The sequence below is a fragment of the Octopus bimaculoides genome, chromosome 2 (genome assembly GCF_001194135.2).
Source record: "Octopus bimaculoides isolate UCB-OBI-ISO-001 chromosome 2, ASM119413v2, whole genome shotgun sequence".
Taxonomy (NCBI): Eukaryota; Metazoa; Mollusca; class Cephalopoda; order Octopoda; family Octopodidae; genus Octopus; species Octopus bimaculoides.
In genome coordinates this window covers 35,983,082-35,995,652 of record NC_068982.1, presented here as the reverse complement: position 1 = coordinate 35,995,652, position 12,571 = coordinate 35,983,082, and the positions used below count along the sequence as shown (strand labels likewise).

The 12,571-nt window shown below is 35.7% G+C and overlaps 1 protein-coding gene across 7 annotated transcripts in view; it reads left to right on the top strand.

The window, feature by feature from the left end:
• The window catches only part of LOC106884361 (armadillo repeat-containing protein 8), a 68,182-nt gene that overhangs the window by 3,363 nt on the left and 52,248 nt on the right, over window positions 1–12,571 (top strand). For 5 of the 7 annotated variants that reach the window (XM_014935717.2, XM_014935711.2, XM_014935716.2 and 2 more), the window contains exon 1: window positions 11,322–11,584. The exons of 1 other annotated variant lie outside the window; for it this stretch is intronic. In XM_014935717.2, coding sequence (XP_014791203.1) covers window positions 11,567–11,584 — 18 coding nt within the window. In that variant the 5' untranslated portion in view covers window positions 11,322–11,566. Of the gene's footprint in view, window positions 1–11,321; window positions 11,585–12,571 lie in introns of those variants that run through there. One more of the 7 variants, XM_014935715.2, reaches the window with a different exon arrangement.

The following is a 12,571-nucleotide window of genomic DNA, read 5'->3' as shown; positions in this document are numbered from 1 at the left end:
CACTCGCATTAAAAAAATTTTTTTTTGGTGGGGGCTAATGCAGTTTCGCACGTCTTTGAAAGATGCATTTTTTCGGATCCCTACGTTTTAGATGTCAGAGATTACGCACATGCGAAAAAGGATAACACCCCCTCCCACTTACAAATATATTTTACACACCTGTCGTATACGTCGGTTTTGTTTTTTTCACTTTAATGGTGGATTAATCCCAACAAAATAACATAACCACCTTTAAAATGAAAAAGAACAAAACCGACGTATACGACAGGTGTGTAAAATATATTTGTACTTTTTCTGTTTATTCTTAATCTTCGTGTTTTTGCAACATTGAAAAAAAAGTTTCGGAAAGCTAACATTTTAAAATTCTTCGTGAAGCGACACTGTGATAGTTTTCTATATTCAACCGTGCGTGTATATTCCTATTTTTGCTCCTGTTCTCTTCTACTTCTCCACTAGAAACGTTTACTTTGGAATTTACTTCTATTGAGAGAAAAAAATCGTGTGCATGTTATTTTTAACGAAAGTTTTCTTATGACGGCTTCTCTTCACTGTTTAGAAATCTACGGATGCGCATACGCACATAAGAAAAATGAAACAAATATGGATGACTTGCTCCGAAACACCACCGAGTGGGGAACGCTTCTCAAAAATAACCTGCAGTTGTTTCCTTAAATTCCTACATGCTCGAAATGGGTACTACTAAAGCAGCGCGGACCCGAACGCGCAGTCGCGCGTCCGCGCTAGCTAGTCGTAAGTGGTCGATCCTAACCCTAAACACGTATTCATTTGCACACGCGGGTTAGGATCGACCACTCAAGACTAGCTCGCGCGTTCGGGTCTGCACTGCTTTAGTAGTACCCTCGAAATGTAGATATATCAAGGTATATTTGTAGAAAATTTCACGAAAAAATATTTATTTTCCTGGAAGTTAAGAAGAATTTAAGTGGACTCTGTTGGAATTTCCGAAAATTGTCCCCCACCCCCATTCCAAAATTTTTGTATATTCGGATTCTACATAGTAAATACTATATGCATAGAAAATTTCATTAAAGAATATTTTTCTGAAAGTTATGACCTCCCAAAGTCGGGGGTGGGGGGTTAAAACCCTGTAATGCCGAATGGTTATATATATATATAGTAAGCTTAAAGCAGAATTCCGCCCAAAGATCTTCGAAAGCGAAATGCTTTTCACAGCTTTTGACTAAAATTCCTTCTTAGTTTTCATAACTAAATATGGTTATCATAGCTGTAATATAAAACGTCAGTCGGAATCTTGTCTTACCTTATATAGGCTTGGCAACCATTAAAGCTGACAACAGTATATATGGTTTAGAGACTTGGAAAATGTTTCTTTCAATCAGAAGTTCCCAAAGTGGACGGTGAGAGAGTCCAGTTGAGCGCTGGTGTCTTTGGGTTCGATGGAGAAAAAAGTAGGCATCGGGGGACGTTATGAATTTATATTATTAAATATCAAATGATACATAGTATATATGAATTATTAAAATATACCTAAAAATATGGTCAAGTCACTTGATCTGGCGGCTGTAGCAGACTGCTCACTTGTACCCTTGGAATCGGAGTCCAGTTGGTATAGAGTTACGTCAAATTTTCTACTAACGAAAACGCTACTATATTTGTTAATTTGGTAGTTGGGTGCTGAGTTGATAGCATTTACCCTAGTACAGGATGTGCTGCATTTTGTAGCGTGTTCAGCCTAAGGTGATTATGAATTTAGGTTCTTTTGGCTCACACCTTTCAATTCTCTAACAATTGATTTCAGACTTTGTGTATGCTAATTATGGAAATGAAATACATTTTCCCCATGAATTGATGAAAAGCCGCACACACACACACATTGGTTTGATTTCCATAGTAACAAGAACTGTGCAGAGGACCTTGTCTGGACCCGGTTCAGATTGGTAGTCTTGTGCAGTAGGTTTTCGGGAGAGGATGTCGCGTGACTTGACAAGTTTGTCTTTTTGTGGTGTTATGTCAGTTGAATTTTCCAGGAAAATCGAGTAGTGGAGGATTCATTCTTGAAATTGATGGTTATAAATTTTGGCATAGGACTGAACCACGCGTTGAGTTTATTAACTCGAAGGGTGGTGCCCACATGCAACAAGTATAAAGCACATAGACCTCTGTAAAACGAAATAATAAACGACGCTCTGACACTGTTCTGTGGTTCATGTAACAGAAAAGACGAAAATTGTAACTTGTTTGAGAAACTCCTAGGGTGCATCGGAAAATATCGTTTTTTAATTTTTGCTGTAAAATATAGTGTACATGAACTGACTGACAGGTTTTTCTGTAATTTAACTTTCGGTTTTTTCCTAATCCAGTGAGACATAATATAGATTGTATTAACTGCGACAACCTTGTAGGTATAAAGCGTATACGGCATTCTTTAGTCTTGAGTACCACGTGTACTATCAAAGTAGTGAGTGAAATTTCAAGATTGCACCAAGTAGGTACAAGACAGTCGTTCATTTAAGCCTAATAACAGCAAAAACCATTCTTCTGTGTCAGGTTACATTCAATTCAAACTCTTTTCTTTGAAATACCGTGGTTGTTTCCCCTGGATTGCTATTTCAGGGTTACTGCTAATTAGTGCACTAATTTTAAATTTACTTTGAATAGATTTAGTGCTGCAGTAGTCATACCTATTTATCTCACAACCCCATTTGTAGGTATTGAATAGACTGCTGCATATTTTATACGATACATTTTGTGAACTTAGGTTGGTTGTAGATATATAATAGGCAAATCATTGGGGGTGTATGGTTTAAGCATCGTTTAGTTGTAACCTGAAAATTGTGATCATTTCTCAGACGAAAGCAGTAAAAAATGTTAGTTTTGAGAATTGTTAACAAACCGTCTTTACATAAATACATATTCCAATATGATAGAAAGAATTGCATGTTCTATATTACGAATATCAATAGATCAACGTCTAGTTGTAAGTAAATACAAACTACTTTGGTCCATGCCAAATAGGCCATTCTTGGAGATTTTTTTCGAGTTTCTCATGTAAAACCAAGTAAGTGGGAATGGTGATACAACATAATTCTATTTGACTTTGAAAAGCAGTTCTTCACACTGACAAAGATAAGAATTTCACCTGGTTCCTAGCATATTTTGCCTTTGAGTAACCTCAGAGTATTCTCTTGCATGTGTTCATGGATCCTTCGCAATCCTCACTTTAATAACGTCCATTGCTGTGAAAATTATAACTCATTTCTTGGCAGACATGTATTGCCCTCTGAAGAGTAAATATCCTACAATGAAATACATCATATCAGCCAAGTCTTTCGAGCAGCAGTAAAACCTGCCTTGTCCGCTAAGCATGGACGCATCAAACCTAGCTTTTTATTCATTTTTAAAATAAGTGCACACCGTCTCTATTTAAACAAAATTTTATCCACCTTTCCTGAAGTTATTACTATGAATAATTTCCTTCAGAATTTATTTAGTAAAAAAATATCAAAGCTTAATATTTGTCTTTAACACTATAGTCGAAAGACTTGAAAAATGTATTATTTCTCAGACCAATTAAAAGCCTTTTAGTGTACAAGTGGTTACACAATATATTATAAGCTTGAAAGTATTTTAAAAGTTGACCTTGCTGACACGCTCGTCCCCTGCAACCCTTTCCAGTTGAGTATCCCTAATTTTGAGGGCTCATAGGTGCTGGTGTCACGTAAGAAGCACTTGTCAGTGCTGTGTTAAACCCTGTACAGCATAAAGTGGTTGGCATTAGGAAGGGCATCCAGCCATAGAAACCATATCAAAATAGATATGGAGCCTGAGCAGCCCTTCAGCTGGTCAGCTCCTGTTAAACAGTCCAACCCATGCCAACATGGAAAACGAACATTAAATGATAACAATCAAATGCCAAGCTAGATAAATTATGGTAACTCATTTATTTACTCTCAAAATCAGAGCACAATGGCACAGCAGACACGTTGGTGCTAGGCAGCTTCACATGTAGGGAGTACTCTGAGGAGTTTGTGGATTTATCAAGAATTTATGATATAGTAAATGTAACTTCTGTAGGTTCTCTGAAAGTTTGGTTGCCTAACTGAATCTATACCAGTTCTGCCTGAATGATGATCCAAGTTATGGGAGGATTGAAATCTGAGCCCTTCAGTGTACAAACAAGGATGTGAGCTGGTTCAGAGAAGAAAGATAAGTTACTACAAATTTCAACTTCACAGACCCTTTTGGACACCGGCAAACCACCATTGAGTTCAGACCTGAACATTAATATAATTTCTTGATTCTGCTCCAGTAACTCATAATCTGAGAGTCTTGTAAGCCATCATGACTTTCTAATGTAGTCTGAACCAAATGTGGCTCTCAGGACTTTCTGAATGGCATACCTAATGAATAATTACTATTAATTTCTTTGGTGGTGTGGCCTATGGACCGTCTGATGTATCATGTCTCTTGCAGCCCACTTCTTGGTAAAGGTTGCCCATTCCTGTTTTACTATCCTGCTCATTTTAACCTTGCACTACACAAATACTGAACAAGATAGAGATCTACATTTTACTTAAAAAAAATGAAAGAAATGACGCAACTGTACACACTGTAGAAATGGGTGAATTGGGATAAAATATTCATGATATTGAGAAATGCCATAATTTCTTAATTATGCATAATGCCTTCTATATATTTGACAAGACAGAAAAGTAATAATATGTATTCAAAAATACTAACTTTAATCCCAGAAATCTCAGGTCAAACATTCTTATTTCAGATCTATTCCATTTCAATCACAGATTTTTTGAAACTGAATGGATCCCATATTTCTAACCACTTCAGAGCATGCAAATAGTAGAAAAAAGTAGTGCACTTGTATCCTACAAGTATTTAGATTCATTGGAAGGCAAGATGGTTTAGTTAAAGAATTTGGGCCAAGATGGAAAAAGAAGAGTGCAATCAAGAAAGAATTGGAAGCACATTGTAATCTGCAGTGTATAACGTCTCCTAGCACAATCAGAACAGATGATGTGTATATATGCATATTTTTTTCTTAACTAATTTCAGCTTAAAAGCTGTGGCTATGCTGGGCTTCACTTCGCGTTCTTACTTGGTGGGGTCATTCCAAATTAGCGGTCCCAGAGGCGTCATCATGTGTAGAGCTCACCAGATCCACCAATGATCTCCAATGCTGGCAGTCCTGCATCCTCCAAGGTGATGTCAAGCCTCTGGAGTTCTTGCCCAATCATGTCTAGCCATCTGGTGTTGGGCCTTCCACAAGGGCTATTCCAGCTACTGTATTGAATGAGAGTAAAGCCCTGGTAAGGTCTAGCAGGAGACAGACATGTCTGTACCAGCATATACAATGCACTGGTTCTCTCCATTCTCAATGGAACAGAAATGTGCTCACCCCCTCTAAAAAATCCTAGCCAACAAGATCATTGGCTTTGATAGTAGAGTCCTAAGAACATTAGATAGTACCACCATGCTTCCAACAAAGAGCTGTGTGCATGCACGCATCAGTCCATAGCCTCCCACCTCGTAACTATCCATAGATATATATGTACAACATGCTTTTACACTGGTTATCTTTACTAGATTCCACTCAAAGATATTAAAGGTTATGGTAAAACCTCTAAGTTGCTTCTCTTTTTATATAAGGTTCTATAATCTTTATTCATAACTTTGACATAAAATCAATTTCTGGTCTTCCTTTAAACTATATGACACTTGACTATCTATCAAGAAGGTATTACTATTGATCTATAATAAATGCTATATTAGAGACATCTCTTCTAAGCCACTTCAATAAATAAGTTGAAAAAATACAATAAAGAACACATGAAATAATATATCATGAATGAAATATGTGATACAGAGAAATATGATAAATGCGTTTGGATAATAAATTAAGATCTTCAATATTCTTTTTATTGAATGTCTTTCAAAACAAACCTGAATGATGTCTGATTTGTCTAATGAGAGAGAATTGTATACAGTCAATATAAGCTCTTTTAAAATGGAAAATTTGAAAGAATGTGCATATTGAGAGCTAGTAAATTGGTGAAAATATGTGTGCAAGGAGAAGAGTTCTAGAGTGCTATAGTTTGGATGTAGAAAGGCCGAACATGTTTATTGCATGAAAAATGAGACAGTTATTTCAGAAGAGTTATTAAGCACTAAAGTCGTTGCCACAAAAAGGACTCATGGTTGACTATCAGAGAGAGCTTACAAGTAAATTTTTACTAAATTCTCTTTAAAATAGTGGCATCAAGCATGAACTTTATGACTACATACTTATGACAATATTAGTGTCTGCTGTTTTTTTTTTTTACCATTTATGAGATCAAAAATCTTTAAGCTTTATTTATTGAGGGTCTATAGTTCCTTTGAAATTTATGACAATATTCTTAGCAATAATAGATATCAGATATCTACTTTAGGAAAGCTCACTAGTATAATATATTTTGAAGATTCTAGAGAAATATTTGATAAGAATTGATTATATTTTCAAACTGAAGTAGTTAAGCAGTGTACTGTTTTAGTAGAAACAATGGAATATTAGGGTCATTTTGAGGTAGTTTAGACCACATCAGGCTGACTCATCATGTTTCTGCTGTGGCCAAGTATTTTCTTTTTCAGGTATTGCATATTCTGAATACACTACCTAATAATGATGTAAGTTGAGGGAAAACTTAGCAGCTTTCTTAAGGATCAAGCTACCATGTTGAGGCTCCTCATTAGATTGTGTTAACGTTTTCTTAACGTGTGTTTGCTGTGGTTTGGTACTGAGACTAGCTTGATATTATTCTATTGTAGAATGCTTTTGAGGACTCTATCTATAGATGTAATACATAGATTGGTAGAGGTACCTTGATTATATGGAGATGCTCTTGTGTGCAGGTTTAGGAGGAGTGAAGATGGTATCATCTGTAGAAGAGTGTGTGAGGAAATAGTGAGCAGATTGCTAATGTACAGAAAGGCTTAAATAAACTTGAAGGTAATTTGATAGAATGGTGATTGGCTGCCAGATTATGACAGAGCATACTGAGAGAAAACTTCCAGAAGAGATGGATGATATCCATAAGTAAGCAGTTTTGGTAGGTCCTTGTATGAGATGCAGTCAAAGGCTTTGCGAACAGTTTGTTGATGATACTTGAAATTATTGGAACTTTCTTTGTAAATGAAAACTTCTGAACTTTGAAGGGAAATTAATGCATAGTGTATTCAAACAGATAATTGAGCAGCCTTTGACGTTTTCTATCCAAAATGGATTGTTAGCCCAATATTTACATGCTATTATTTATAGCTTTATATAATTGAAAAAAAAAAATTTCATGTTCTCTCAAAAATTTATGAATTCTGATGACATCAAGAAGATAATACAATGGCTTTTTTATAGTCAATTGGTAAGAAACGAGTTGACCAGTAGAAGAATCAAATACTGATACAATATCAGTTATATTGTTTGACAATGAAATTCTTTTCATTATTGTGTGGTCCTCTGTGACATGAAAGTCATTGTCAAATGATTGCCTATGATTAAAATAGTCTATGCCAAGGCCTAGTTAGGGACTGTACTTTAGCATATGGGTTGCAGAGTGACAGTTTGAGCCTGTTTTATTAACTTCACTGTCCAGTCTGGTGGTGTCTAAAATGGAGGGAGACTTGGAGAGCAACATCTATTACTCTTCTGCATTTATTTTCAGTGTTATATATTATGATAGTGTAAGGAGGTTATCTATACTTTCATTTTTGCTGTAGTGTGGTGAGCATGTAGTGAAGGGTGCTATGGATTAAAAATAAATTGGGAAATCACATATATGAATTACTTTTTACCGTAAATGAACTATCAAGGCTTTTCAAACCAGCAGTTTATTTTTCTGCACAGTGTCCCAAGAGAAATTGCTGGGTGTGCAGGTTTTGTAAAAAGACTGGAAATTTGACATGATCACAACACAACTTATGCATTCTGTAACCCTAGAATACAGTGGGCAAGTGTCATCATTGTACATTATAGTTATTTAATTAATTCATAGTTATTTCATGTTGATTGCTTCATCACCAAGTCATTTTTCATGCCAGAGGCTAACGAACTTCACATTCCCAAGAAAATTTCTTATATTTTTGCTAAGTGCTTTCAAACAACTTCAGTGGATGTTAAATTTGGTTGAAAGTAACATTTTCTTTAGTTTAATAAAGGATAATGATGTTTCAATTCAGATTACTTTATTGTAAGTACCTAACATTGCACACTAAACAAGTAATTACTAAAATATTTACTTTTTTATTCCAATAATAATGGAAGCCTATTGTACAAGAAAATTTTACAGTAAACCACACAACAAATTTGATAAAAAAGGAGAAACAAAAATTCCTATGTATTATCTGTTATAAAATTTTATCAAACCATAATGAAGTCAAACTCTCTGAAACAACATTTTTAGGCTAAACATCCTGATAAATTTGACAGAATAATTGTATTTTGAGCAAAAGGCAATCTGAAATGTATGTGACTTGAGCAGAGTGGATAGGTTTCTCAAACAAGTTATGTGATGTGCCATCAATATGGTTGCTCTGAGAATTGCCAAAAAAGTAAGAAGCCAATGACAATTGCTCATTCTTTGATCTTATCCTGGAAAATTATTCTTGGCTACATGGGGGAAGAAAATGTTATAAGGAAACTGAATATTCTGCAATGCCAGATGATATAGTTAAAGAATATTTGCTATGTTATAATACAAAAAGTATGGTAATTTCATCTGTCAAAGAGGTTCTGTTTGGTATCCTTACTATCCAACTTGAGTTCACATACATATAATCTGACACCCTGCTTTTTATATACAAAGGTACAAAAAAGATTTATTGCTCAAGCCCATGTGTTGACGTGAAATGCCAGGCGGAATGTAGAGGTGATAGGAACTATTGAAGCCTACGGCATCGATGAATAACGAGCGGCCGCAACCATTTTAGGCCAGTGTTTTATGTGTCAGTGTCCGCACATGGCATGGGATTGCAGGAAGCCGAAACTCGAATGAATTTTCTACCAATGCAAGCAAGCAGGACATAACATCAGCAAGCGCCGACAGAGAAACAGTCAAAGGGAAACTACTGTCTCGCTAGTTCCCCCCTGCAAGCAAGTAGAGGCACTCGGACACTCACTGCCTACAATGGTGTATACAATACTGTTCTCTTCAGGGCTCTCCCCACTTACCTATTGCAAACTCACAGCGCATATGTAACCCTGTTTTCGATTGTATTCATGCCCATCACTACATCAACTCTATGGTTGATCACAATTGCAAACAGCCTTATTTTTGCTGCTTGCATCACCATCTCCACTTCACTGCTACCTCTACATCTAATCTCACTGCTATCAACTGCCCTTACACTACTTATCTTGTTCCACTTTTCAGTCACTAAAGTCGTCGAGCTTCTCCTATAGGCTGTGAGTGTTCGAGCGCCTCTACTTGCTTGCAAGGGGAAACTAGTGAGACAGTAGTTTCCCTTTGACTGTTTCTCTGTCGGCGCTTGCTGATGCTACGTCCTGCTTGCTTGCATTGGCAGCAAATTCATTCGGATTTCGGCATCCTGCAATCCCATGCCATGTACGGAAACTGACACATAAAACACTGGCCTAAAATGGTTGCAGCCGCTCCATGGAGGCTTTTTCTCCTCGTAATTCATCGATGCCGTAGGCTTCAATAGTTCCTATCACCTCTACATTTCGCGTCAGCACATGGACTAGAGCAATAAATTCGCCCATGGAGATCTCGTCCGGCAGTTGTTGCAGTCGCGCCGATATCTCGTCAGAGAAACCATTCACGAACGCCAGTCGCACCGTATTTACCATTATAAACTTTGTGAACAGGGCAAGCACTTTTCAATCTGATATATAAGCCTGTAAAGAGGGCAGGGAGACAGTAAACTCAAGGGGTGTTCCAAGCAGCGTATACTCTATGCCACTGTCTGGTTGAAACTCTAGCCGGGGAACCCAAAACTGAAAGTCGGTTAATATGACAATTTTGAAGATCCGAGGAAAAGTCTTACATTACTGAAAGCAGAGGACATCAATGAAGCCAGTGTGTTAACCCAGGAGAATTTTGTTTTGCTACAAGATGAATTAGAAGTCTTATGTTCCTGTTGTTAATAAATTAAATTATCAACTGATTTGAATCCCAGATCAGTTTCAGAAAATCTGCAAGGTGAATAAGTGCGGTTTATGAATAACTGTCTGGCCAAACAATTTTTTCCGAAACTTCTCCCCTTACGAAATTCTGATGTTTCTGTCTTACCCATCAGCTTCTAAAAGCATGTGCTTTCAACAAAAGCATTAAATGAAATAAAATTGGCAATACGTGTCTACTCAGGATCTATAATCCAAATGTTTTTACAATTTATTTTTCACAAAGTTTATGTCAAAGAGGACGAATGGGTACGCTGAAAAAAAAAGATCAGTAAGCTGGTATTAGATAAAATTTATCATTACAGGAAAGCATATTTGTCATATGGTCCTGCAAGTTTTTCAGATTTGGGTAGTATACCAGTTGATTAAGTGAGAGTGACGTTGCGAGTTAAGCGCGTAGAAATAACAGTGAAAGTAGCTCAATCAAAATGTAGAACATATATAATGCTAGTGGTCATAACTTTAATTCATCGAAACTATTACCAGTTAATGTCGAAAATTTCTGAAAAAGTAAATTTTCAAGGGCAACAACTCAAAATCAAAATTTTTTTTGTAATCCTACAGGAGTCTAAATTAAAATTGTAAATAAGCTATGCAGTAAAAGGAAGGTTAATCTGATCTTTAACACACGGTAACAACCCTGGATATGTTTCTATCTCATGAGACTTAATTTGCGAAGTACAGTTATTCACGGGTGTGTTAGATTAATGGTGACAGAGAAATATTTTTGTCTACACTGAGTATATTTGTTGGTATGAGATAGAATAAAGCCAGAGAAAATAACAGAGTTATCATCCACAAAGAAAATAAAATATGAAGTACATGCTACTTGTGTCTACCTAAAAAAGTACCGCAGTTTATATCATGTGAAAATTGGTATAATAGCTTGAATACAATATTCACAGATTAAATTTACACATTTACATTCGATAGACTCTTCCATTTCTTGCCTGATTTCAAAATTGTCACGATGAAATTTTCACAAAAATCAATTTAAGTTTACTTTTCTTTAACTGATCGATAGTTTTCTTGTCTGTTTTTCTCATTATAAAAATGTTATATGTGATTTCCAGAAATAAACAAAATTAAATACGGTAATAATTGTGATGTAATTAACGGTAACTGAGTGAAGTTCCTTTGCGGAAGTGGTTATTCAGTGCGGTCCTATTTGCATTTTTATATGGAGAACGAAGGGGAAAAAAGATTAAAGTAATCGAAATGATGAAACGATATTACATTATGGCATAAATATTTTTATATAAGTAAACATTCGCTAATTCCAAATTTTCCTTTTTTTAACGACAGTACTAACTAGAATCTTTTTAATCGCGTCTCCTTTTGGGTATTTTCGTTGTTTCATCGAAGGTAGATCTCGTTGCTAGAACTGTACTCGCCATGTCCTCATGTTTAATGGTAAGTCTTTTCCCTTTTTGACGTCTCCCACTCCCATAAAAAAAAAACCTTTACGAAAGGACACCCCCACCCTAAAAAAAACATTTCCTATTTTACAGTTTTTTTTAGAAAGCAGTTGTCTTGTACCTTGAAACTATGCTCACATGTATAATTTATTGACATTAACGTTTCACTCTTAACAATTTGTTAAACTCATTATAAAAACTGTGTCGTTGACTTATTTTTTAAAATATAGTTTTGTAATGCGAATCATTTCAAAGAGCAATATCAGATATTTCTAAACTGGAAGTTTTGTGATCATTTCGTTCTGTAATTTTTGAGTTTTCAAATTTAGAAGTAAATCTGATCGATTTAGAGCCTAACTTACATTTGTAAACAAAAGGCTAAACAATGAAATTTGTTGTCTGCTAACTTACTTCAAGACAATTTCATTAATTAGGTATAATGGTGACTTTTTTTAAAAAAAGAACTATAGTTCATTGTTTGGAAATTTTAGTGGATCATCGTATATAGGGTTTTGATTTAATCGGGGGTGGGGGAAATATATTAAAAAAGAACAAATATTGGTACACGACCATCACCGACACCCTCATAAACTACCCTTACGGTTTACCTACTTAATTCAAGTTACTATTTTTGAACGGATATTGTGACATTTCTTGATTTATCCAGAAAATGTATAGATAAAAGTAAACAAATTGAAAGCTTCGTGCATTTCTGCATTTGAGAAGACACTGGAATTAGACACTGAGGGAAAATGGCTGTAACTTTTTTATTTTTTAATTTTGGCGATTTTCGTTTTCGATAATGTGTTCTATATGTCACGGTCATGCGATTCCTCCTAAAAAAAAATTTTGGAACCCCCCCCCCCCCACGGGGTGGGGGGTGGTGGTGATTTTCTTTTTGGCGATTTTCATTTTTGACATTGTGTTCAACATGTCACGCTTTTTACCAGAGAACATATATTCGAAAACGATCAATGCAAAA